The sequence below is a fragment of the Epinephelus lanceolatus genome, chromosome 6, assembly GCF_041903045.1.
Source record: "Epinephelus lanceolatus isolate andai-2023 chromosome 6, ASM4190304v1, whole genome shotgun sequence".
Taxonomy (NCBI): Eukaryota; Metazoa; Chordata; class Actinopteri; order Perciformes; family Serranidae; genus Epinephelus; species Epinephelus lanceolatus.
Genome location: NC_135739.1, coordinates 22,779,241 through 22,802,375, shown reverse-complemented (window position 1 = coordinate 22,802,375; position 23,135 = coordinate 22,779,241). Strand labels below are relative to the sequence as shown.

Here is a 23,135-nt window from a genome sequence, read left to right as displayed (position 1 = left end):
AGGTCACAGACAGTAAGTCTACTTATGACTCATGGTGTAAATCACACAAAGACAGGGGTCTAAAGTTTTCCAAGGCTCGCCTTTTACAGTCAAATGGAGCCCTGTGCTGAGACTAAGTGGCAATCAATCTTGAGCAGCCACATGGGCCCTGGGATGTAAGGCTGACAAGTCTGGTTAAACCGAGATCCTGTCATAATCCCTTTAGAGGAAACTCTCCTCCGCTGAATCGGCCACAGGTGTGTGAACCGAGTTAACTAACACTGTACTACGAGTGAGTGCGCACACAAAACAAACACATTTAACTTAGAAAAGGCATGCGCGCATCCAGCCCTGTTAATACCTGGGCCCAAATGTAAAGGATCCGTCTTTAATCGCCTTCCCTCACTCCCTCCTTGACACGGCGCTGACCCCAAACAAGCCAATAAAGCAAGACGAAAGGAAGAGACAGGCCAGCTCTCCTCTTCCTTCTGCTGCCCTCAGGTAAATATTTGTTCCCAGCTGCTCCAGACGCCATACGCCGTCACATCCATATAACACTGAACAGACAGCAAATGCACCTGGAATTTCTTTGAGCCTGTCCAGGCCTATAGGGCTGGAGTCAATGGACTGCAGGTGTTTAACTTGCACAAGCCAACAAAGTAGGACTGGGATAACCTGTCAGTTACCACTAGTCATTTTCACTATGCGCTACATTCAGGAACAATCCAGTCTTCACCTTTTCACACATGCCATGGCAATGTCGGAATAGAAGAGGCAATGGACGGTCCTGCAGATGGCGGTAATGAAACACGTGTGGATGCCAACCACTGTAAAACTCGACAGAAGAAGACAAAAGTGGGGCAAGACTGGATGTACGTGTATGCAGCAATAGTCGTCTCTTATTTTTTTCAAGAACATGGTAGGCAAGGAGCTGTTTTTCTCCAGTGCCAATGTTCTTGTATTGCTTCTTGGTTATCAAATTACCCCCAAAAGCATTGGCATAAACGCTAAACTGTAATCAAGTTGAGGAGTCTTGTGTTGGTTTGCCTGCTCTGCGTGGAAGTGTTTTGTCAGAGGGACATAACGCTTTCTGTGCTTGTCCCTGCAATGTTACTGCTTTAATTCACATCACAGTTGTACCAGCATTTTTCCTCTGTAACACTTGAGGTGGGAAATTATTAGTACAGATTTTCCTGAATATCAATTTCTGCTCCCATTCACACACGACCCCAAGCAGGTAATGTTCCTGAACATTTAAGGGAGGGACTGTATGTGTCAAAGGGGCTGTAGTATCTAATAAAGGTAACAATACTACACTACAGAATTTAAAGAATTGTCACTCCAGACACTCAAAATGCCGAATACTCTAAACATAGCCTCCCCACGCATACACTGCGTTAACAGACGGCATCTTTTGAAAGAGATTTTAGGCACCTGGTGCTTTGAGAAGCCTGTTTCGTATGATTAGACAATTTTGATGAAAGCAATGCCATGTATTACTTTCCTAGAGCATACAGGAAACACGTTTTCTAAGTGTTTCCAACCTCTTAAAACTGGAAACAAAGTTTTATCTGAACAACATATTCTCAGCCACAGAACTGCTGTCTGTTAACTAGGCAACACTAAATCAAAAAGAGGCTAAGACTAACCTCCTAAGGCAGTATGGTCATGACATGAGAAAACTCCACCCTAAAGTTTGCATTTTTTTTTTCACAGAGAGGGAGTATATGGTTTTCCTATTACCTCACCTTCACCATCATCTGATGTCAGATCTTTGCATGTGTGTGAGTGACAGGAGGATCAGTGGGAATGGGTCCCTGGTGGCCACGCTGTGCTGGGAACATGTGAACAGAAGCACACACCTCCTTCTCTTTCCTATTTTCCCACACTTGCTCCCTGTCTCTCCCCGAGGAGAACACAAGATGGCTTCACATTCTCTGTCATAGTTTTACTTCCTTATCACCACTTCCATTATCGCCTCTTGATTGGTTGTCATCTAATGCACACAGCTCTTTTTCATTGTGTCCTTAGTCCGCTGGATTTATTTCCGGAGTTTGTGTCGAGGGGGGATTTTCAGCAGCGGCTACATCACCTGCAGATGGATAATCAGCCAACTAAACCTGATTGTCAATGCTGTAACAGCTGGTAATGATTAATGTTATTAACAACTTTAATGTTAGTTTAATGTCTTTGGTTTAAATGCAAGGAGTACACACAGTGAGTGTGTCAGTCTCACAGTTTAAGTATTGTTTTGTGTTTAGTTAAATTAAACTATTACACGAGGATACTTCAGTTCTTCATCTAAGACTGTTTCAACAATTGATCCCCCTGTCCATGATCAACAGTGTCAATCAGATGCTGGATAGCTACATACAATATATCTTTGCGAAAACTCCTTGAGAGACATTCCTCGTTCCTGACATTAGACGAAGGATGTACAGGAGTGAAGAGAGGAAGCGAGACAGAAAGACAGGGGAGGGAATAAGGGAGAAGAGATGGATGATGGGAAAGTGGAAAGAGACGCAGGTCATGACTTTGGTAAATGGGGGCAGGTGGCAGGTTGAAGTTTTGATGGATTGAGGTGAGGGAGGAAGAGGAAGTGAGGCAGAGGTGAAAGAGAGACCCCTGTGTTTTACAGCGGCTTAAAAAAATATTGACAGTTTATAGCAGAGTATCAGAGACAGAAGACAGGAAGAAATGGGGGAGTTATGATATTGTAAGAGAGGGAGATGTAAAGAGAAAGTGAATGCAGAGGAGTGTAACAGTGAAAAGACAGAGATGTCACATGCTCAAAGGGATAGTTCACGTCAAAATCAACTCAATGCATTTAGGCATGTAGACACGATCCAGACGACCTGCCTAAGTTCAAACCGAGCATCAGAATGAGGAAGAAAGGTAATTTAAGTGACTTTGAATGTGGCATGGTTGTTGGTGCCAGACGGGCTGGTCTGAGTATTTCAGAAACTGCTGATCTACTGGGATTTTCACACACAACCATCTCTAGGGTTTACAGAGCAAATATCCAGTGAGCAGCAGTTCTCTGGGTGAAAATGCCTTGTTGATGCCAGAGGTCAGAGGAGAATGGCCAGACTGGTTCAAGATGATAGAAAGGCCACAGTAACTCAAATAACCACTGGTTACAACCAAGGTCTGCAGAAGACCATCTCTGACACAACAACACGTTGAACCTTGAAGCAGATGGGCTACAGCAGCAGAAGACCACACCAGGTGCCACTCCTGTCAGCTAACAACAGGAAACTGAGGCTACAGTTCACACAGGCTCACCAAAACTGGACAATAGAAGACTGGAAAAACGTCACCTGGTCTGATGAGTCTGGATTTCTGCTGCTACATTCAGATGGTAGGGTCAGAATTTGTTGTAAACAACATGAAAGCATGGATCCATCCTGCCTTGTATCAAAGGTTCAGGCTGGTGGTGGTGGTGTAATGGTGTGGGGATATTTTCTTGGCACACTTTGGGCCCCTTAGTACCAACTGAGCATGGTTTAAACACCACAGCCTACCTGAGTATTGTTGCTGACCGTGTCCGTCCCTTTATGACCACAGTGTACCCATCTTCTGATGGCTACTTCCAGCAGGATAACGCACCATGTCACAAAGCTCAAATCATCTCAAACTGGTTTCTTGAACATGACAATGAGTTCACTGTACTCCAATGGCCTCCACAGTCACCAGATCTCAATCCAATAGAGCACCTTTGGGATGTGGTGGAGCAGAAGATTCACATCATGGATGTGCAGCCAACAAATCTGCAGCAACTGCGTGATGCTATCATGTCAATATGGACCAAAATCTCTGAGGAATGTTTCCAGCACCTTGTTGAATCTATGACACCAAGAATTAAGGCAGCAGCAATGTCTCTTTCCAGAAATCAAAACCGATTATTCAAGATAATGCACAGTCCTTGTTGTGAGCAGTTTCATGTGGGAAATATTTCCTTTTGACTGAACTACACCGATGATTTTGGGGTGACCTGTCAATTTAATATCAGTCATGCTTGTTGTGATCCGTCTTGTGAGGAGAGAGGGGTAACGTTAGAAACCAGAGATGGTCAGAAATAGTGAGACGCAGTATAGAGAGGAGCAAGTAGTACTGTGTGAAAGAGAAAACAAGCTACAACTGGAGCAACACAGGTTATTAAGGTCAAGCAATTAATTGGTGAAAATGTAGTGTTCAAAAGAAAACATGACCTGAGTGATAAAGTTGTAGCTAAATTAAAATTTTATATGGACAGTATCAAAACAAGGGCAGTAGGAAATCATTTAAAATATGGAAAGGAGGCCTTGTGTAGTAAACCAGATGTGATGACAAAAATATCTTTCATACTGTATTAACCGTGTTTTCTTCACTTATCTAATAGTGGACAGTACAAAGAAAGCTGTCATAAGATGTAGAATAACAATTTTTTAGGCATTTACAGATGTTTTAGGGAGCCTTTGAGAAACGTCTGTTGACTTCGGAAGCTGCTTTCACACAACATTAACAGGAGAAGATTAGATAAAATGCAGGAGGGGCAACTTCAACTGTGCCAGTGTTATGACAACTAAGGATCTACTGTTTGTGTAGTTGATGCTCCCGGGGAGAAAATGGATCATTTGGCAGCAAATCTGCAGCCTGAGGTTTCCTCCTCCGTGGGAAAAAACAAACTCATATTGTATCACTGCTAAGCCCTCCTAGTTTACAGAGCAACACTGTTGTCGAACTAGTGTCTGTTTAATTCAGAGACAGAAAAAAATGTGTCAGGAAGAGCGGGATTGAGTGTTACAGAAAGAGCACGAAAGATACAGAAGCAAGGCTGTGTGTTAGAGGGGGGTGATTTGGAGGGCTGAAACAACAGATAGGAGTGTAGATGGAGAAACAAAACGACAGAGGAAGTAATTCAAATTCATAAAAGGTCACTCTGAAGCAAGAGTGCATGTAAGGGCAACAGCCCCCAACGTGCCAAAGAGCAGACAGTCTGCCCACTATCTAACTGCACAAAACCACCCCCACGTTCCAAAAAGCAGACCAGTTGACTCAGACCACGTCTACAATGATACAAAATTTGAGACGGCATCTTTTTTTCCTCTGTTTTGACTTTGCATCAAGCTCTCCCTGCATAAGGTGGCATTTTCGACCACTGAAAAATGGACATCGTCCCCGGTGGAAAGTGATTGTGAAGGACTGTATTCAGGGTATGAAATTAACAAAATATTTTTGGGGCAATTTTGGCCCCCACGGTCTAAAAAATGGGGCATTTTCAAAATGTTTGGGGGCCATCAAAAAATTGTAATTATGTTCTAACAATAAGCACATGAAAAGCAAAACCAACTAAGATAGTGTCTTCACTCTTCAGTAGAAACCACTATAAATGAAATAAATAATGGGTTACATAAAGTTATGGTTGCAAAATATCACTCAGATTTCCTATAATTCAACCAGTTTAAATGTGATGATTTAACCATTAATCTACTGATAGCAGTACTAATGTTTCACCACATTACAGTTACTTTTACTGTTAAAAAGGCCAAATTACTATAAATTCCTTAGATGCAATCCTGGAAGTAAGTTAATTTAAAATTTAACATTCATTCTACCTTAATTTTTTATCAATTTGTCATTGTGTAGACACAGATCATCCAAGAAATGGTTAATTTATACTTATGGTACAGCAAAGCCCCGTCCCCTTCTCTGTCAGATTACTCTCAGTGCAATCTCATTGATTATGTCTGGAAAATGAGTTGTAGACGTGACGGTAAATTAATTTAATGAAAATAAAATTATACTTTAATGTCAGATTGTAATACTGTTAAAATATAAATACATATAGTTGTTTCAAAAACCTGGGGGCAATTTTGGCCCCCAGAACATGGCTTTTGGGGGCATTCTTGGATAAATTGCGGGCCAAATGGCCCGTGGCCCTTGCTAATTTCTGACACTGACTGTGTTGTTGTGTTGACTGTGACAACGTAACTTTTCAAGAATGCTGATGTGCGTCTCAACCTTCGGTCACACAAATACAATCAGGTATGAACCACAGCTGCACAATGTATTGTTTTTTTTCCATGTCATCATGATGTCAACTTGGGTGATAAACACATTGAGAAAGACTACACTACACATATTGCATAATTTCCTCATATCGTGCAGCTCTAGTACGGACATCTAGAAGCAACGTTAGATAGCCAAATGTCTGTATACACTCATTTACAACGTCACTACAGCCAAACAGCTGTCTAACACTTATATTTGCACTACGTCACTAAACTCACTACCTTGTTTCTAGTTGAGATGCAGACACGTGTGGCATGAACGTCTCACATTTACCCAAAAAAATGACTGCTAGAGATCATGCAAAGCAATTCCCCAATGTTCTGCACAAACACTGTTTTGCATCATGTGCAACTTTGTGGTGGAACATCAACAATACTGATTTACCAACACTCTTGCAAAACACACCTGACGAACGGCTGAAATGTGTGAACAACGGACAAGACAAATCACCAATGCCACAGGCTGTTGCATCCAGATCTATTGCATGTGCCCAAAGAATCAAGGTGAGCTAGATTAAAAATGCATGGTTGGTGGTAACGTAACTGTAGCATGAATCACAAAGTCAAAATGAGCTGCCTTTGATTTTTAATGAATTACACACAATTTAAATATTTTTGCAATTTTGCCTTCACAATTTCACTGCAAAAAAAAAAAAAAAAAAAAAAAAAACGGCTAAAAACATCACAACATGCACTGCAATTATTTACAAAAGCTGCTGTGAAATCAGGCATTTTAAGCTGCGTCAATCCCCAAAAAAAGCCTGCGAAATCCTGGAGGGACTGATTTGTAAACTGTAATCACGCAGGCACATGTGCACACACCACCTTAGGAAGATGCGTCATTCCTTACTGAGGAGCACTTCTCATTGAGCCCTCACTAATCACTCTGGAGGAAGCTGCTCAGAGGAGGAGGAGGAGGAGGGGGAGGAGGAGGGGGAGGAGATGAAAGGAAACGAAGTGAGCGTGAGGCTGAGAGGGCATTCCGGTGAGCAAGCCCAGACAACCAGAGCTTTATTGTATTCTGCTTTAACACAAGAGAAAGGAAAAGGAGAAAGTGACTGCATGTGCAAACATGCAAACACTTCACACATTATCACTGTTGTTGAGAGCACCTTCTGTTGACACCTTTAATTCCTTAACCCTCAAATAGCCTCAAAACACAAGCTGAAGTCCATAATGTTCTGTACATGTGCATTCAATCAGTTGCAACGAGATATAGATGACAGTCATGGCAGCGTATCATCACTGTGGACAGATTTATTATTGGGAGGATTGCAGGATACAAATACCTTGGCATTTGGCTCTATAAAAAAATCTCTTTGTTGATTGATTTACAAAAGACTGATTTTACTGCTGGCACAGGAATGTAATAATATTAAAAATCCAAAATCATGTTTGATCTCAAACACTAACATAATCATTTTAAGAGAAACTTGCACAATCTAAAAACAAAAGTTCTCATAACAATAAATGTACAACAATAATGACACATATCTATTCAGGTTCAAGCATAAGTGGGCATGCAGGCATGCATTTGAATTCAACAACTGACCTCAACTTCACACTGAAGAAAAGAACTGATGTAATAATGTGTCAAAAAGAGCTGTAGAGTGTGCGAGTGCACTGTACACAAGCTCTTCATCAAGCTGACGAGGCAGATAAAAAGCCACCACGAGGGGCGTGACAGCCGGGAACCCGCTTCTTCCCCGTCATGGGCGACCAATTCATGTGACTGAGGGAGAGGTGGAGTGGAGCAACAGAAAAGAACCACAACTGCAATTTCCACAGCAACTAGCCAAAACTGTAAGCCAAGAGAAAGGCTATAGGTCACTGATAAACATAGAAATATGGGCAGTCAAGGTAATATGGAGTCTTAAAACTAATACTGGGAATACAACAAGGTTAGAAATACCATAAGCTGAAGTTAACGTAACCATTAAACCCAACAACAGCTCCTCTGAAAAGGGTCCCTATATATTATTAACGACAAACATCCCAAATGACACAATTAACAGACACAAACCTTTTTGCAAAGTGGTGCCGTTATGATTTATGCTCATGAGTGTAAAGTGTCTGGAAGCTCACAGTTTCAAACATTACATTCAGCACTTTCTCAAATCAGGCACCACACTACTTTTTCCAGTACAACACACACACACACACACACAAAACACAATTTCTCTGAGGGGCGATGAAGCAGCCAGACGACATCCCAGTGGACTCCTAAGAGGCCTGTGCTTCAACATTAGGCCTGGGCTTTGCTCCAGAGACGGCACTGTGCCCATACAGCTGGTCTGGCACACGCTGACAAACACACACACACACACACACACACTAACACACACACACACACACACACACACCTCTTTGCAGTGTACATTGTACCACTCATTACCAGTGCTTTCACGCTCTCTCTCACGGAGGCACACACCTGACCTGTATTTGAAACCTAAGCAATGCTGAGCCTGCCTGCGAGTAGGGGCAAATACAGCTTAACAACAAACTGCCCCTGGGAGCACATTTCTGCCTTTGTTAAGTGTGTTTATCCTTTCTCCCGCCTCCTATCTGTCCCTCTTTTCCCTCCTCTCTTCCCTCCTTTTGCTATGTTGTCAGGTAAAGGTGGGGTCTGCGCTCTGTTTCTCTCCCCCTCTGTCAAGGGATTGTAAGAGGAGAGAAGGACAGGGTCAGCTGGAAAGAATTTGACGGAGCGTGCAGAAAAAGTGACAAAGAGATCCAGAGAGATGGGAGAGGTGAAAAAGAAAGCTAGCTGGATCAAATAGCCTGTGGTATTAGCTGGCTGACCTGTGGGGTCAGGCCATAGTTTGGGCCTGAGGCTATCTGACCTGCTGTCTTTATAAAGGGCTGAAGAATGAGGGGAAACAACAGCTCTGAGGAATGATGATTTCATAATGCATCAAGTGAGGTTGCTTCACAGACGGACATATACAAAATCCATTTTCCTGTGGAGCATTGCCGGGCTGAGAACAGGTGTGTGCAGCTCCTATCAAGTGCCCTAAACCCCTGGTTTTATTAACAAGTTGGTGTTGAAGTTGCAAAGATACTGCTTTGACCGAAATGTGTTTCCGCAAAACACAATTGCTGGGTGATTCATTTGTCCTATAAATTGGATAGATCTTAATCAATCCAAATTAATCCACATTTTAGACCTGGCGGTAACAAACACGCCAATGAATAATTGAGGATTCAACCTGCAACAAGACTTTTAAGACATTTTAGGAGCACGACAAGTAAAAAAAGTTTCTGCAGATAACTTTTTTTTCATGTTAACTTTTTTTGTTCAAAAGACTTCTGCCCCTCAGAAGCTAGCTCACTTTGTGCTTTGAGGCGTGTCACCGAGTCAGCCCATCAGCCATGCAGTTCAGTCTAGACTGATGGACCCACATACCCACGCCCACACACGCAGGTCTAGGCTGCATTACACAGAGAGGTCTGTGCAAAGTGTCAGACAGCTAATGACCCAGATCCTCCACTCACCCACTAACTCAACCAGACAGATTGACAAAGCTAAAACTCTGAAATGGACATTTTCTTGGTGGAAGGAAAAGAAAAATCTGCCATCACCATGAAATTAGGGCTTAGTGATGCAGGCGTACTGAGAGACGTATTTGCAGAATACATCGTGGGTATGTTTTCAGAACAAAATGAGAGGTGTTAGATTTATTTTCGCATTTTTGGAGGCATTTTCAAACATCTACTGAAGAACAGACAGTAGAGACAGAGAGGAAATGAGGGGAGAGACACAAGGAATAACTTGCTACAAATATCTCCAGCCCAACGCAAACCCCAAAGACTGTGGTTCATGGTCAGCGCCTTAAACCCAGAGAGCACCACGACACCCAGAGTGGTGCTGGTGTTAGCATTACTAGATTTATTAACATTTTTTCTTAGCTCTTGTTTCATTTCCAAACACTACTGCATCACACAACGGCTGTGCGAGAACCTGACGCTTTCTCCGCGGCACAAACAATGAAATTGATCAAAAAAACAATATAAAATGAAACATCTGCAATTTGGTGGGCATTCTGTTCACCTTACAGGTCACTCTGGAATTGAACCAGCTATATTTCAAGTATGGCTTTTCATTAAAGAAAGACAAGAGAAACTTAACAGGTGTGAAAGTGAAATTGAGTGCGCTAAGCTTACATGTTCCCACACTGGACCCCTGTCAGAGAATATGGCGTGCATGCACAGGTGTGTTTCAACCCTATAGATCCCATGTCAGATTCCAACCACATTCCCACATCTATCAGTGAGTGGAGTCTTTGGTGGTGGGAAGTGGGAATGTCATGCCTGTTTGGGAAAGTTTGGGAACGACTTGCCTTGTAGGATTTGCAAGGCTGGGCAGGTCTAGGCATTCCTGACAGTGTGTGGAGTGGAGAGAGGACTGTGTGTGTGTTCTCACCCCTCAGCGGGTGTCACAGAACACCTGACTCCACTGCAGAGGGAATGAAAACAGTCCCCTGTGTGTGTGTGTGTGTTTGTTCGTTCACCTCAAGGTTGTGACTGATTTTAAATTCACTGGAATCACTCTGGATTCAAAAAGCATCTTACAAAGGTGGCCACTACTTTCATTTTCAGCCTGGCTAAGCTTAAGCGTTTAAGACCAAACCTAAAAATGGAGGCAACCTCTTTATGCACACTATGATCTTCTTCCACATAAACTGTTTTACAAGCTGCTCACAAACAAACACCACAACTCTGAAACACTAAAAACACTTGACCAAAAGGCAAGTAGCTATCACTATATCCATACAGTACAAAAGTATTTACTTTTGATAGTTTTTAACATTTTGGACATGCTTGCCTCATCTTTAAGGTCTTCCAGGGGCTTGTACCTCCCACACTGAGTGTGTTCTTAATGCAGAAGGAAAGTAACGGCAGGGCAACGAGGGCAACAACCAGAGGGGACTGTGTTGTACAATACAGACGTAACAAGTTTGGACAGTCTTCTCAGTCAGAGCCACCCACTACCAGCATAGTCTTCCTACTGGATTAAGAGAGAGCACTAATTATCTAACCTCTAAAGCTAAAGATTGCTTAAAGCAAACCAAATTAGCAACCAGACACTGCATTTACATACTCTCATTGTCTTTACATATATCTGCTACTTTTGTAATGTATTTATGTATTGTACTGCGGTGCTTGGTGAAGCGTCGTATTGCTATCATTAGGTCACTAATTTGTACCTGCCCAGGGACTACAGATGAAAACCCTGGCACATTTACACTGAGGTGGAAACTGAAATGCCGATTAATGTGCACTGTCCCTGGTAGATAAACATAAATGTGTCCCTCTATGTTTGGCTTCACGTGTATGTACAGGCTATATGCTTAGTGAAACTCCTGCATGTACTCGTTTGTCTATTTGAATACACCATACAGTATGTATCCTGTTCTCTCCTGGGTAAAAGTCAATGAGGGGGTGTGTATGTGCATTTCCTCAGGGCGATAACTGAGTCTGAGTCATCCAAACCAAACACACACAGATTGACTGACCACTATCAGTCTTGCGTCACTCATTTATGGGCCTTTACAGCCTGAGTTCCCTGTCGGTAGGCAGCACGTCCATATGAAGACAGGAAACAAAAGGGATTGTGTGCAGGTGTAAGAGTTTAAATAAATGGGGTTAATGTTTGATGGGTGTTGCTGGGGCCGCAAACATTCAATTAGATTCTGTATGTAGAAGCCAAGGCTATCTGGCAGCAGGATGTAGACAGAAGGATGAGATTTCTCAGGGCCAGAGGGCAAAGCACCGCCAACTGAATCCTGTCATTACACAGCCAGAATCAGAAATATGGCTAATTTATGGGTCATAAGGTCAGGGTATCTATAAGTTACAAAAGCTCTCATCTAAACACTTTTAAGCCCTTGAAATTTCACATGAAATTGTATTTTAGATCGAAATCAAAAACGTCAAATGTTAAGTTAAAGAAAACACTGCCAGAAAAACAGTAAATCGGCCCCATTATAAAAAAAAAAACATCAAAGAGGTAAGATTACTGTGGCCAGTTCCAATACTGACAGACTTTAGTGTTGAGTCTCTAGAATCAAATGTAATTTTTGTTTAATATGATGTCTCAGATCTGCATTGTTCTGTCTTGCTTTATTTACACTCATTTATGTAAAATTCTTTAAAAAAAACTGTATTAGGCATGAACAGAATGACGAGACTCCACTGGAAAAAATCTGTCTTGTTTCCCCCAAAAAATCTTGTAGGTGCAGTTGAGACTGACTGACTTGATAAGACCAATCTTTTTTGTAGTCTAAGTATATTTTAAAACTTATGTTTTCACAAATCCTATTTTAAATTACTCCGAATTGGTACATCTAAGACATTTTTCAGGTTTTAATTTGTTGGTTTCAATTAGAGTACAGTGGTGTGAGAGTAAATTATGCTTGCCATTGTGTGCGTCTTTGTGGTGACAGGAGCTATGATTATGTGTGTGTCCTACGGAGAGTTCAGAAATGGCAGCATGCCTTGCGTGCTGCTCTGTGAATACAGACTTTGCTTAGCAAGCAGAGTTTTGCTGAGTAAGACCAAAGCTGGAGACGACTCAACCCTCATTGTGCTGCCTGTTAAAAGGAGCATTCAACAAGCAGACAGGTAAAAATTAGTGGATATGTCGGGCCCACCCCTTTCCAAGTCTTTCAAAACTTACCAACAGTGCAGAAATAGTACATGTGCACAGTGTTATGGTACAAAGACTGCATTCAGTGCATACCTTAATGCTTTTTTACCAATGTAACCGAGATAAACTCCTGTGCATTTATAGATTCTGAATCTATTTTGCAAATACACATTCACACACAGGCAAGAAACACAAGTTTCCCACAGGTCATAGTTGGGGGAAAGGAGAAGATTGGTCATCTGCGTTAACAGCCTCACCACAAAGAGTTTATGGCTTGAATCCTGCACCAGCAGGGAAAAATTAGGCAAAAAATTCTTATCTACAGCACTCACAACAACCAGCAGTTTGCCTCGATCACAACCTGACGATTAATCGAGATCAACACATCCATGGAAACACCGGACAATAAGCACAGGTCTGCTCAGGTCACTGGTGGCACAGTCCAAGACATGACTAATAGTCGACAACTAGAGGGGTAGTTAGTAGTGCCAAAAACAAGGAAATCTTCTCCATCTGTCTCTGGTTACTATTAACGCCAGGCTCAAACTGAGACCAGAGCTGAACTGGTGGTCTGACTCATAGAGGCCTCATTCCACCCAAACACACAACAAAAGCGCACACCAGGCATTTGCATATCATGTGCTCTGGTCTGGTTCATGACCTCTGAAAACACATGGATTTTTACAAATTAGGATTCATTTACTTTAAACATCTGTACTTCAATATCTTTATAACAAGACTGAAAATATACCTCCAAAAGATTCATCTATTCTCATTACTGCCTAAAACCATAACACTAACACAACTTTAGATGCAACAGATAAAAGGTGGCCAGCAGTGTGTGTCAATCATTTTAAGTGTGGATATCTGATTTTGGAGCCAGATTTTTAACAAGTATGCAGGACCACCTGAGGCTTTAGGGCACTGTGGATAGCATTTTCCAAACTAAAGTGACTAAAGGCATTTTACCAAGTTCAGTGAGATGCCATTTGGTAAAACCAAAAGGGGGTGTAATTGTAATGTATGCATTGTTACATTCCAACAGTCACCATGCAATGGTGTGTATGTGTGTCATAGAGAAAGTCTGATGGAGAGAGAAAGAGGCAGAGCAAGTCCAGGCTTGCCTTTTAGGCATGTGGGCTTTCTGCAAATTGTGCTGCGTTTAATCAGCAGGGTTGTGTTAACAGAGAGCTGGGCTGGTGGCTTGACCTGACAGGCAGAGAGCCAGCACACTGCTGCAGACCCACAGACAGAGACACTCACACCGATTCAAGACCCCAAATATGTAGTAAGATAGATATGTAGTAATATGATGAGGGATGTCATCACAAACAGGTATGTCCAGTGATTGTGTTTGGTCTCATGGGGCCAGCAATTCATGCAGGGATGAACATGGTGGGTTTAACATGAATGTAAGTGGAAACCATAAAATTAACTTAAGTTTCAAATCTTTACACCTACCCAGCACTGTGTGAGACAAGTGCATACCAGTGCAGCCAACCCTGTTTGCAATGTGGCTGCATTAATGCTTATAACATGAACAGCATCAGTCAATCTGTTTTAAGAAGAAGCTTCAAAAGCAAACTGCCAGCTGACATCTGAGTAATTTTAACTTGTCTGCACTGTATCAGTTTGATGCTTCAACTGAACCAACACTGCTATATCACATTGGTCACGATCATTTCCTTTAGCACTACTGCCACCTACTGACAGCTTCAATATTTCCTGTAAAGGAACCATTTACTAAACATATCCAAAGTTTACTGGGGTCTAGTAGTTTGGGTAATTAAAATCACTTGCATGATCCCTACAACAACCAACGGCACAAGCTGATAGTGACAAAGCTTCTCCTTAAACTTGTGTTTCTATTCAACTTATGAACAGTCATAATTTTCTGCTGTAAGTCTTTGTGTGTCTTACTGAGATCCTCGGCCAGCTGGACTCGGCGTCCAGTGATGAGGTGGGTCTTCTTCTCCATGTCCTCCCCGAAGTCATCCAGCACCTCCTTCACATTTTTCTCCAGTCGGCGCACTGAGAAGACAAATAGAGGAACAAACACACACACAGAGCACAACAATCAATATTCAATCAATGCATCAGATTTTTCTCTTCGTGTATCCATTGAATTATACGATCAGCACCTTTTGACATCATTAAAATGGTCACAAGATGAATTGTCTATTCTCAATAGAGGTGGTTTTGAGCATACTCGTGATAAGACCAATTTCACAGAATTTTACTGAATGGTCATCAATGACTGGTTATGAACAGCTACCCAGCTGCTGCAGTCAAACATATTTGTACTCCTTCAGAAAAAGCTAAATTGTACGTTTGGTGTAATGAGCCAAAATGAGCCATAATTTGCACTTTTTTTCTTTAAATAATATACGCCATATACTGTATCCATATTCCTTACCCTCAGTATTGGTGAGCTGCTGTCGGAGAGTGTTGGCTGTGATGACCAGCATCCTCTGGATCCTCCAGAACAGTACCACATCATTGCACTCCAACTGGAATAAAAACCAAGCACACATTTTAGCTTTTCACACATTGAGCTTAAATATAGCTGAGAATAAGGTGGAGAAGAAAAACAACTCAGTATTACTCATCCTCTATCCTTACCTCAGAGTCAACAAAGTGTCTCTGGTAGTAGTAGAAACCTCTCTTACAGAGGTTACAGTGAGACAGCGCCTTCTGCAAGAAGTGTCGCCGATACAGCTGATGCCACGTGTCCTTGATCTGACCAGGTAAGAAAGTTAGTAAGTCAGTGGTCAATGGATGGTAGACATAATGACATCAGGCACAAACACTGTGTGCATGTTACAGCTGATTGACAAAGATGATTCAAACTGGCACTAAAATTTTGATGCATTTCAGACATCAACATATTTGTCCTGACTTTGATTTAAATGCTGAGACACACAGGTGTTTTAATCTCACCAGCACAGGGTCAACTTCAACTCCTCGCGCCTCCAGATTCTTCCGAACTGTGGTGACCTCGTCATTGGCCAAGTAGGCTGTATGCTCATCGTGTAACTTCAGCAAGCGCTCCAGCTCATTTTTCGTTTCATTACGAATGTGCTACAAAGTCAAAGAAAAGGAGGTGAGCGCTGTTCTCATGGTGGCAAATGGGTGCTTAGATGAAGATGACTATTTAATGTTCTGTGTGCTTCAACCAAGCTCTTAAACTTCCAAGTACTGGACATGGAGATCAGCAAAAATGGGGAATCCAGTTTTAAGTTTTTGTGGTCTCTCTAGAAAAAGAGCACAGTTATACCCAGGAATTAGGAGAGACGCCTCAAACTGACCTGATCTGGTGTGCGATTGATCCAGTTGAACCACCTCTGCCTCCAGCCTGGACCCACCATATCTCTGATTACTGACTCAGCTATAAGAAGAGAGATGAATGAAACAGAAAGACAAGTAGAAAAGACATGTAAACATGTTCTAATAGCAACCCACAATACAAGTATGAGCCTAAAATTAGCATAAAAGGTCCTCTTTAAGACTGGAAGGTGAGTCTAGTACTGGGTAAGTGACATTGTATGAGGCCAACGTACTGTCTTTGAGGCGTGACTGCAGGGTTTCCTCCATGAACTGTATTGCTGCATCCCACTGAGGCTTGTCTGTGATGGAGCGGTCTTCTAGGGCATTGTGTTGGATCACCCTCTGACACAACAGACAGACAGACAGACAGACAGACACACACACACACACAAACACACACACACACACACACGGCAAGAAGACAAAGTCAGTGGAGCTGCAAAGCAATTGCTATGCATATAAAGTCTTGTGCATTTTCATCAGTGTTAGCAAGATCAGTACACATGATCTAATGTTTTATTCTTCAGGAAGTGTTAAATCAACTAGTGCATGTGCTCTCTGTTCACAGGCTGGATTTATGGTGTGTTTACCAGGCTGTCCATGGCCCTCTCATTCCACTTGTGCCTCTTGATGCTCTCGTCCTTCACAGCCTCCTTCAACTTGTCAAAAATGTCGTCCTGGTCTTTGCCTTTGTATTCAGCCATGAAGCGGGCAAACTCTTCCTGCAGCGTCTCCCAGGCAACCTGATGGGAGGCCAAGTATAGTGGGGAAGGAGGAGGCTCATATTACCACAAGGACATTGCCTGCTAGAATTTCTTCTTCTTTTTTTTTTTTAACATATCTGCAGCCTGCGGCAAAGTAGTTCAACCAAATATAAGTGGTTATGAACAATGATCATTATTTAGGAACAAGCTCATAAACAATTTATATTTAGAAATTTCCTCATACCAGTGAGGGTCAACTTATAAAATCTAATTTACCCAAAGTTTGATTTGATTTTATGTGATCGTTCAACACCTCCTACTGTTAACTTATAAAGCTCTAAATGGTCAAGCTCCGTCATATCTTAGAGAGCTCATAGTGCCTTATTATCCCACCAGAACACTGCGCTCTGAGAACGCAGGGTTACTCGTGGTCCCTAAAGTCTCCAAAAGTAGATCAGGAGCCAGAGCCTTCAGCTATCAGGCTCCTCTCCTGTGGAATCATCTTCCTGTTACGGTCCGGGAGGCAGACACCGTCTCCACATTTAAGACTAGACTTAAGACTTTCCTCTTTGACAAAGCTTATAGTTAGGGCTGGCTCAGGCTTGCCCTGTACCAGCCCCTAGTTAGGCTGACTTAGGCCTAGTCTGCTGGAGGACCCCCTATAATACACCGGGCGCTCGCTCTCTCTCTCTCTGTGTCATACAGATTACTGTTAATTTATTATGCTGATCTGTTCTGTACAACATCTATTGCACGTCTGTCCGTCCTGGAAGAGGGATCCCTCCTCAGTTGCTCTTCCTGAGGTTTCTACTGTTTTTTTCCCCCGTTAAAGGGTTTTTTTGGGGGGAGTTTTTCCTCATCCGCTGTGAGGGTCCAAAGGACAGAGGGATGTTGTATGCTGTAAAGCCCTGTGAGGCAAATTGTGATTTGTGATATTGGGCTTTATAAATAAAACTGATTGACTGATTGATTGACCTCCCTTTTAACAATGTGAATGACATCATGACCAGCTGTATAAAGACCGTGTGCGTTACCTCCAGTGCTTTGTGTGGAAGCTGCTTGTCGGTCCACTGCTTGAGCTTGATGTCGACGGTGGTGTTAAAGGTGCCCGAGTCCATTGTTTGGGCAGCAGGCAGGTAGATGTTCTCAATCACATGGGTGGAAACACGTTCCCACAGCTTCTTCTGCAAGATGGACTCCCTGGGAGAGAAAAAAAGATAAGTTAAGTTATTTAGTTCTGACTTCTAGTAGCATGTTAGGTCACTTCAACCATACTGCAGCATGTAACTTTCAAGTAAGAGTGTGTGTAACAGAGTTGCTTCCAGGTGTCCATCTCAGTTTAGGTAAGTGACCCGGTGGGGTATGAGAACAATAAGTGAAGAGGGATTGTTCTTGGCTGAGCTGCTTTCACTTGTGTAGTCGGTGCTGCAGCAATTGCACTTGACTGTAGATTCCAATACAGCTCCAGTCTGACACTGTTAGCAGCTAACAGCCTCCACACTCTCGCTCTATCTCTCCAGGGCAGTGTGACAATAGAACAAAACCCTACCCAAGTCCCCCTGAGATCCGACCGGTGTTGTGCCTCTCTCATTTATCATAAACACACGCTCATATTTCATTAGGCTCCCCTTTTGTTCAGGCTAGCACTCCTCACTGTCAATAAGCGCTATCTCCAATAGTGCTGGCTGGCTGCTGGCTGGCTAACAGGGCCACCCCTGTTCCCGTCCGTGGGCCATTCATCAGAGTATTGATCCGGGTGTACTGACGGCACGCTCACTGGGGACGGCCACAACACCATGCATACATCTCATTTAGCAATGTTTTCCTCACAGGGGGTGAGGTATAACTATACATGCATGCACAGATAAATGCGCCAAGAGACAGACCTGCAGTTTGCCAAAAAAATAATTTCCCTCTCATGTCTGGTTGAGTGCCGCAGCAGTGCAAATACATGATGTAACTGCCTTTAGCCAAAGGCCGGGTAGACAATTTTACACAATTCATTTCTCATAAGATGGCATCTCATTAAGACCAATATCCTACATAGAGTGGAGAAAACATTAATGCTAACAATAGTAAAATGAGGATCTACATTTTGTTTTTTAAAGATATTTTTTGGGCTTTTTAGCCTTTAATGTATAGGACAGATAAGTGTGAAGGGGGGAGAGAGAGGGAGTGACATGCAGCAAAGGGCCACAGGCTGGAGTTGAACCCGGGCCGCTGCGCCAGCAGCCTTGTACATGGGGCTCCTGCTCTACCACTAAGCCACCGACGCCCCAGGATCTACATTTACAAAACTGAAGCACTGTGCATTTAGAGAACTGGATCAGATCTGCACTTAAAATAAAATAAGAGCTATCAACCAAAAAAACATAAAAAAGCACACTGATAAGTCATTGATACGTTTTAGTAGTAAAAAAGGTTTACCTACAGTTTATAACATCTGTGCTGCTGATGGTGTCTAAATTAATTTATTTTATATTAAAATAAAAAATCTGCTTGGACCTAAGTTTCTGTGTTATTGAAAATTTTATTTTATTTAATTAACCCATATTAATCCAGGTAAGTTCCCTGGAAATCAACCATCTCTTTTACAAGAGAGACACGGCCAAGACAGCAGCATACAAAAGTTCATGTCAAAGAACATGTCAAAATACTACAACACCTACAAACAATTTACCTGTATTTAAAGTTAACACTGACAGCAGCCTTGATTTTTTCTTATACATAGTAAGAGCAACTAATGAACCAAAGTTATTAACTTGTTAACTTACCAGTGTTGTGGGGTCACTTGACTCAAACTAATGACTTCATCCAAGATTTCATTTTTGGCCTTTTCGTAGAGTTCATTCTGAGAGAGAGAGAGAGAGAGAGAGAGAGAGAGAAAAGGAAATCAGTTTTGTTACTACAACTCTTTCGAAAATTAAATGGTGTCCAACTGTTGTTTGAAGGCCCTGTATTTCCAAACAGGCCCTTCAATGAGGTACCACTTTTCTTTCCTCCATATCCTTTTGAAATGAGTCAATGATATGCAAAAATTGCCATTCCTACTAAGTCGCAATGCATAGCACAATCGTAATATCCGGCAACATAATCGCAGTATGACTTTTTTTGCATATCGTTCAGCCCTAGTACACAGGATCAATGTTTATCCATAGGAATCAGTAGTCTCATGTCTCATACAAAAATGTATTTATCTGAGAAACTACAAGGAGCACAGTCACATAATTGGTATCTGTGGGCTAATAATAAGTTGAATATCAAAGAAATGCATATATATGTGTGTTAAAAAAACCCAAAAAAACCCAAATCATTTCTCAATTTTCAAAAATCCTGACTTTGACTATTGATAAAAGTGTGATTTTTCATGTGATCTGAAAATTTCCAAGTTGTATTGGTCAATACTTGTCTAAAGTATGCCCGTACCAGATTTCAATACGTTAGAACAATCACAACAAAAGTTCTAGCATTTGTCCTTCTCATACTAAATGCAGTCTTCTGTCACAAATGGGTGAAAGAGCAACGTAAATGTGTCATTTACGTGCACTTGCTGTTTGTGCTTCTCACCCTGTCCAGCTCTCTCAGACGAGGATAGTTGTTCTTCCATTCTGTCTCCAGGTTGAAGCGAGATGCTGGGATGAGGAGGGACAGTGAAAATTAATATATGATTTATATACACCTTATCAACAGCAGAATGAACAATCGCTAACTTTACATTTTACGTAAGTCAAGTTATAATTGGATGTCAATGGTTTCATCATCTTTAAAGCCTTCTACTTAACCAGCCCCCTTAAATTTTTAAAATAAATCCACCTTAATATGTGTCATTAGCATGTGCTCATTCTCATGCCTGGACGAAACTCATCTCCTTTGATGTTACGCTCCATTAAATAGTAATTCTCTACAGTCAACAGGCAACGAGCATACAGGCACAGGGCTGCTTTGTTTAAACCTGGTATGATATAAAGGCAGCTTTCAGACTGCAAATGGTGCCTATCCTTTAATAAAAGCCGCTGCGCACTTTGCACACTCACTTTGTTAACTGGTCCCTTAGGAGGAGAGGGGACGGGGCCCAATCACACACACTTTATCAAAAGTCAGAGTTTTAGTTCTTATGTATGTGCACAGAGACAGAGGGAGACACACGCACACGCACACACACAAACACACACCAAGCCCGCTGTCCCTTTTCACAGCTCCCTATCCACTGTGGAGATTAGGCTAATTGCTGGTTTGTGGGGCCATGCTGGCGCCAAGCATGGAGGATAGAGGCCGGCTGTGTGTGATTTGATGGGATATGGATCGATACACCACACAATAGGCCTATGGGAGCTGCAGTCTCATGGCCATAAATCTCCTGTGCTGTTAGCAATGGGCTTGAGATTGTCTAGACTAATTGCAGTTGGAAGGCAGGGCTGAGAGAGTGGAAAAGTGTGGCAGGGTGGGCTGAGGAAGGCCAATACAGGGAGGTGGGAGAGCAGAGGAGGAGTAGTAGCACCTGTTCCCTGTACAGTTAATGGATAAAATCCAACCATGTCCACTCACACAATTAACTAGGACTGTAAAAGCCACTGGATATAAACATTCACGCAATGGCATGAATAACAAGGCATATAAATCAGTCAGCCCTCCCTGGGATAAAGGTTCGTCCTGTGAGTGCATTCATACCTTTAAAGACATCAGCCTGCTGCTCAACAGACTCCCTGACCATCTTCCAGAAGCAGTCAGAGACGGCCAGACTCAAGTTCTTTGTGGTCACCTGGTGGTGCTTCAGCATGCCGTCCCTAGTTGCACACATACGTTCATTGTCAGCTTAAATTGAAAACATTTGATGAATCATTACTGTTTAGTGAGTCATAAGTAACCTGCCTTAGTAATCTGGAGTTCTGGAAGAAGTCTTCCTCGTAGTCTTTAATGGAGTCTATGCTTTCACCACTGCTCCCTGCACACAAGACGACAGCACAGTGACAACTCAGTTAATCCTGAATTTCAAACACAAAAATAATAATATCTAAATGTATGTAATCACAGTACGAAAGCTACATAATTCAGGTTATACAGGGCAAAAACTTCCCTACAAAGAAATGTATGCAAACAACAATATGTTAGAAAAGCCACAGAGAGCCTCCAATTACCTCCACAGTTACCACAGTTAGTGTCATTAAACTGAGTTAGTGGATTCAGGCGTGATCACTACCCGGAGGCATTCATTAAATAATGTGAAATGCAACATGATGGATCACTCAGTAGAAGATGTTACCTTTTCCGGTCACCACTGCAAAGTAGCCCAGGGCCTTCATGGGAAACAGTTTTCCTTCGACTATTTGCTGGATCTGAAAGAGCACATGTACAGCACAGGACACACATCAGTCCACTCTGTTGTGCACGCTTGCATAACACTGGCTCACTGAGAGACCATCAAGTTAATTCAAAAGTGCTGAGCTCCCTCCTGTGGTGAAGCTGCATATAGCTTCACTCACAGTGGCTGAGACTTTACCCACTGGTTTGCAACTGTTCTGAAATCTGCAGCTGTTTCAATAATTAAATTCAGAGTCTGTGCTCACTATTTCCATGTTCTTGATGCCATTCAACGACAGATGATAATAATTATGACTGATTTTATTACTTTAAAGAACTGAACTCAGCAATTCTGTGGACAGATTCATGCTTTTGTTACAGTAACTGTGATGAAATAAGTGAATATGTGCCGAGGCATTAATAGTCAGTATAGTTCCTTACATATTAATTACCACTGTTCTGGATTTTTGGGATAGTTAAGCCATCTTACTCTGCTCGGGCTGGCCAGGTTCTTCTCAGCCAAGTCCACCTTGGTCAGGACAAAGATGGTCCTCTTCCCCTGGGGGTCCATCTGGCTCACCAAGTCTGTGACAATGCTCCTCTCTGCATCCACACTGCCATCTGGAGGGAGACAAGGAGAGCACAAGGGATATGATAATGGTGTACATATCATTACAAGGAGAGTAAAGAGTATGACAGATGATCTCCCTGTTTGTTAATTAACAGAACTGATGCCTTTATATGATTGCTGCAACTGTAATTAGTGTACTCATGGCTCACCCTGAATACAGAGGATGATTGCATTGGGGTTCTGCATGTAGGCCTTGCTGATGCTGAAGATGGTTTCCTTAGTATCTGTTGCCATGCCTGTAGTCACAGTCTGAGAGAGACACACATTAAAAAATTAAAATGTATTACTGTATTTGTTAAAGATAAGTTTGGTCTATTGGCTTTGATTTTACGAAGCTTAACAGTCCAAGAAATTTGCAAATATTCCCACCTTTATTAAATCAAAAATGTATACTCACACTGATGACTCCTGGTAAATCAACAAGCACCATCCTCTGGATGCCGGGGCCTTTGACACTCAGGGATATTGTCTGACATGCAAAAAATAAACATTGT

General features: G+C 42.2%; 1 protein-coding gene across 4 annotated transcripts in view; it reads right to left on the bottom strand.

Moving 5' to 3' along the window:
- opa1 (OPA1 mitochondrial dynamin like GTPase) overlaps positions 1 to 23,135 on the bottom strand; it is a 43,976-nt gene that overhangs the window by 7,715 nt on the left and 13,126 nt on the right. For all 4 annotated transcript variants that reach the window (XM_033621886.2, XM_033621888.2, XM_033621887.2 and 1 more), the window contains 16 exons: positions 23,039 to 23,110; positions 22,791 to 22,890; positions 22,501 to 22,631; positions 21,973 to 22,045; positions 21,582 to 21,654; positions 21,381 to 21,496; positions 20,280 to 20,344; positions 19,487 to 19,563; positions 17,747 to 17,912; positions 16,599 to 16,751; positions 16,242 to 16,350; positions 15,990 to 16,069; positions 15,622 to 15,762; positions 15,304 to 15,420; positions 15,098 to 15,191; positions 14,602 to 14,712 (listed from right to left, as the gene is read on the bottom strand). In XM_033621886.2, the coding sequence (XP_033477777.1) occupies positions 14,602 to 14,712; positions 15,098 to 15,191; positions 15,304 to 15,420; positions 15,622 to 15,762; positions 15,990 to 16,069; positions 16,242 to 16,350; positions 16,599 to 16,751; positions 17,747 to 17,912; positions 19,487 to 19,563; positions 20,280 to 20,344; positions 21,381 to 21,496; positions 21,582 to 21,654; positions 21,973 to 22,045; positions 22,501 to 22,631; positions 22,791 to 22,890; positions 23,039 to 23,110 (1,678 nt within the window). The remainder of the gene's footprint in view (positions 1 to 14,601; positions 14,713 to 15,097; positions 15,192 to 15,303; positions 15,421 to 15,621; positions 15,763 to 15,989; positions 16,070 to 16,241; positions 16,351 to 16,598; positions 16,752 to 17,746; positions 17,913 to 19,486; positions 19,564 to 20,279; positions 20,345 to 21,380; positions 21,497 to 21,581; positions 21,655 to 21,972; positions 22,046 to 22,500; positions 22,632 to 22,790; positions 22,891 to 23,038; positions 23,111 to 23,135) is intronic.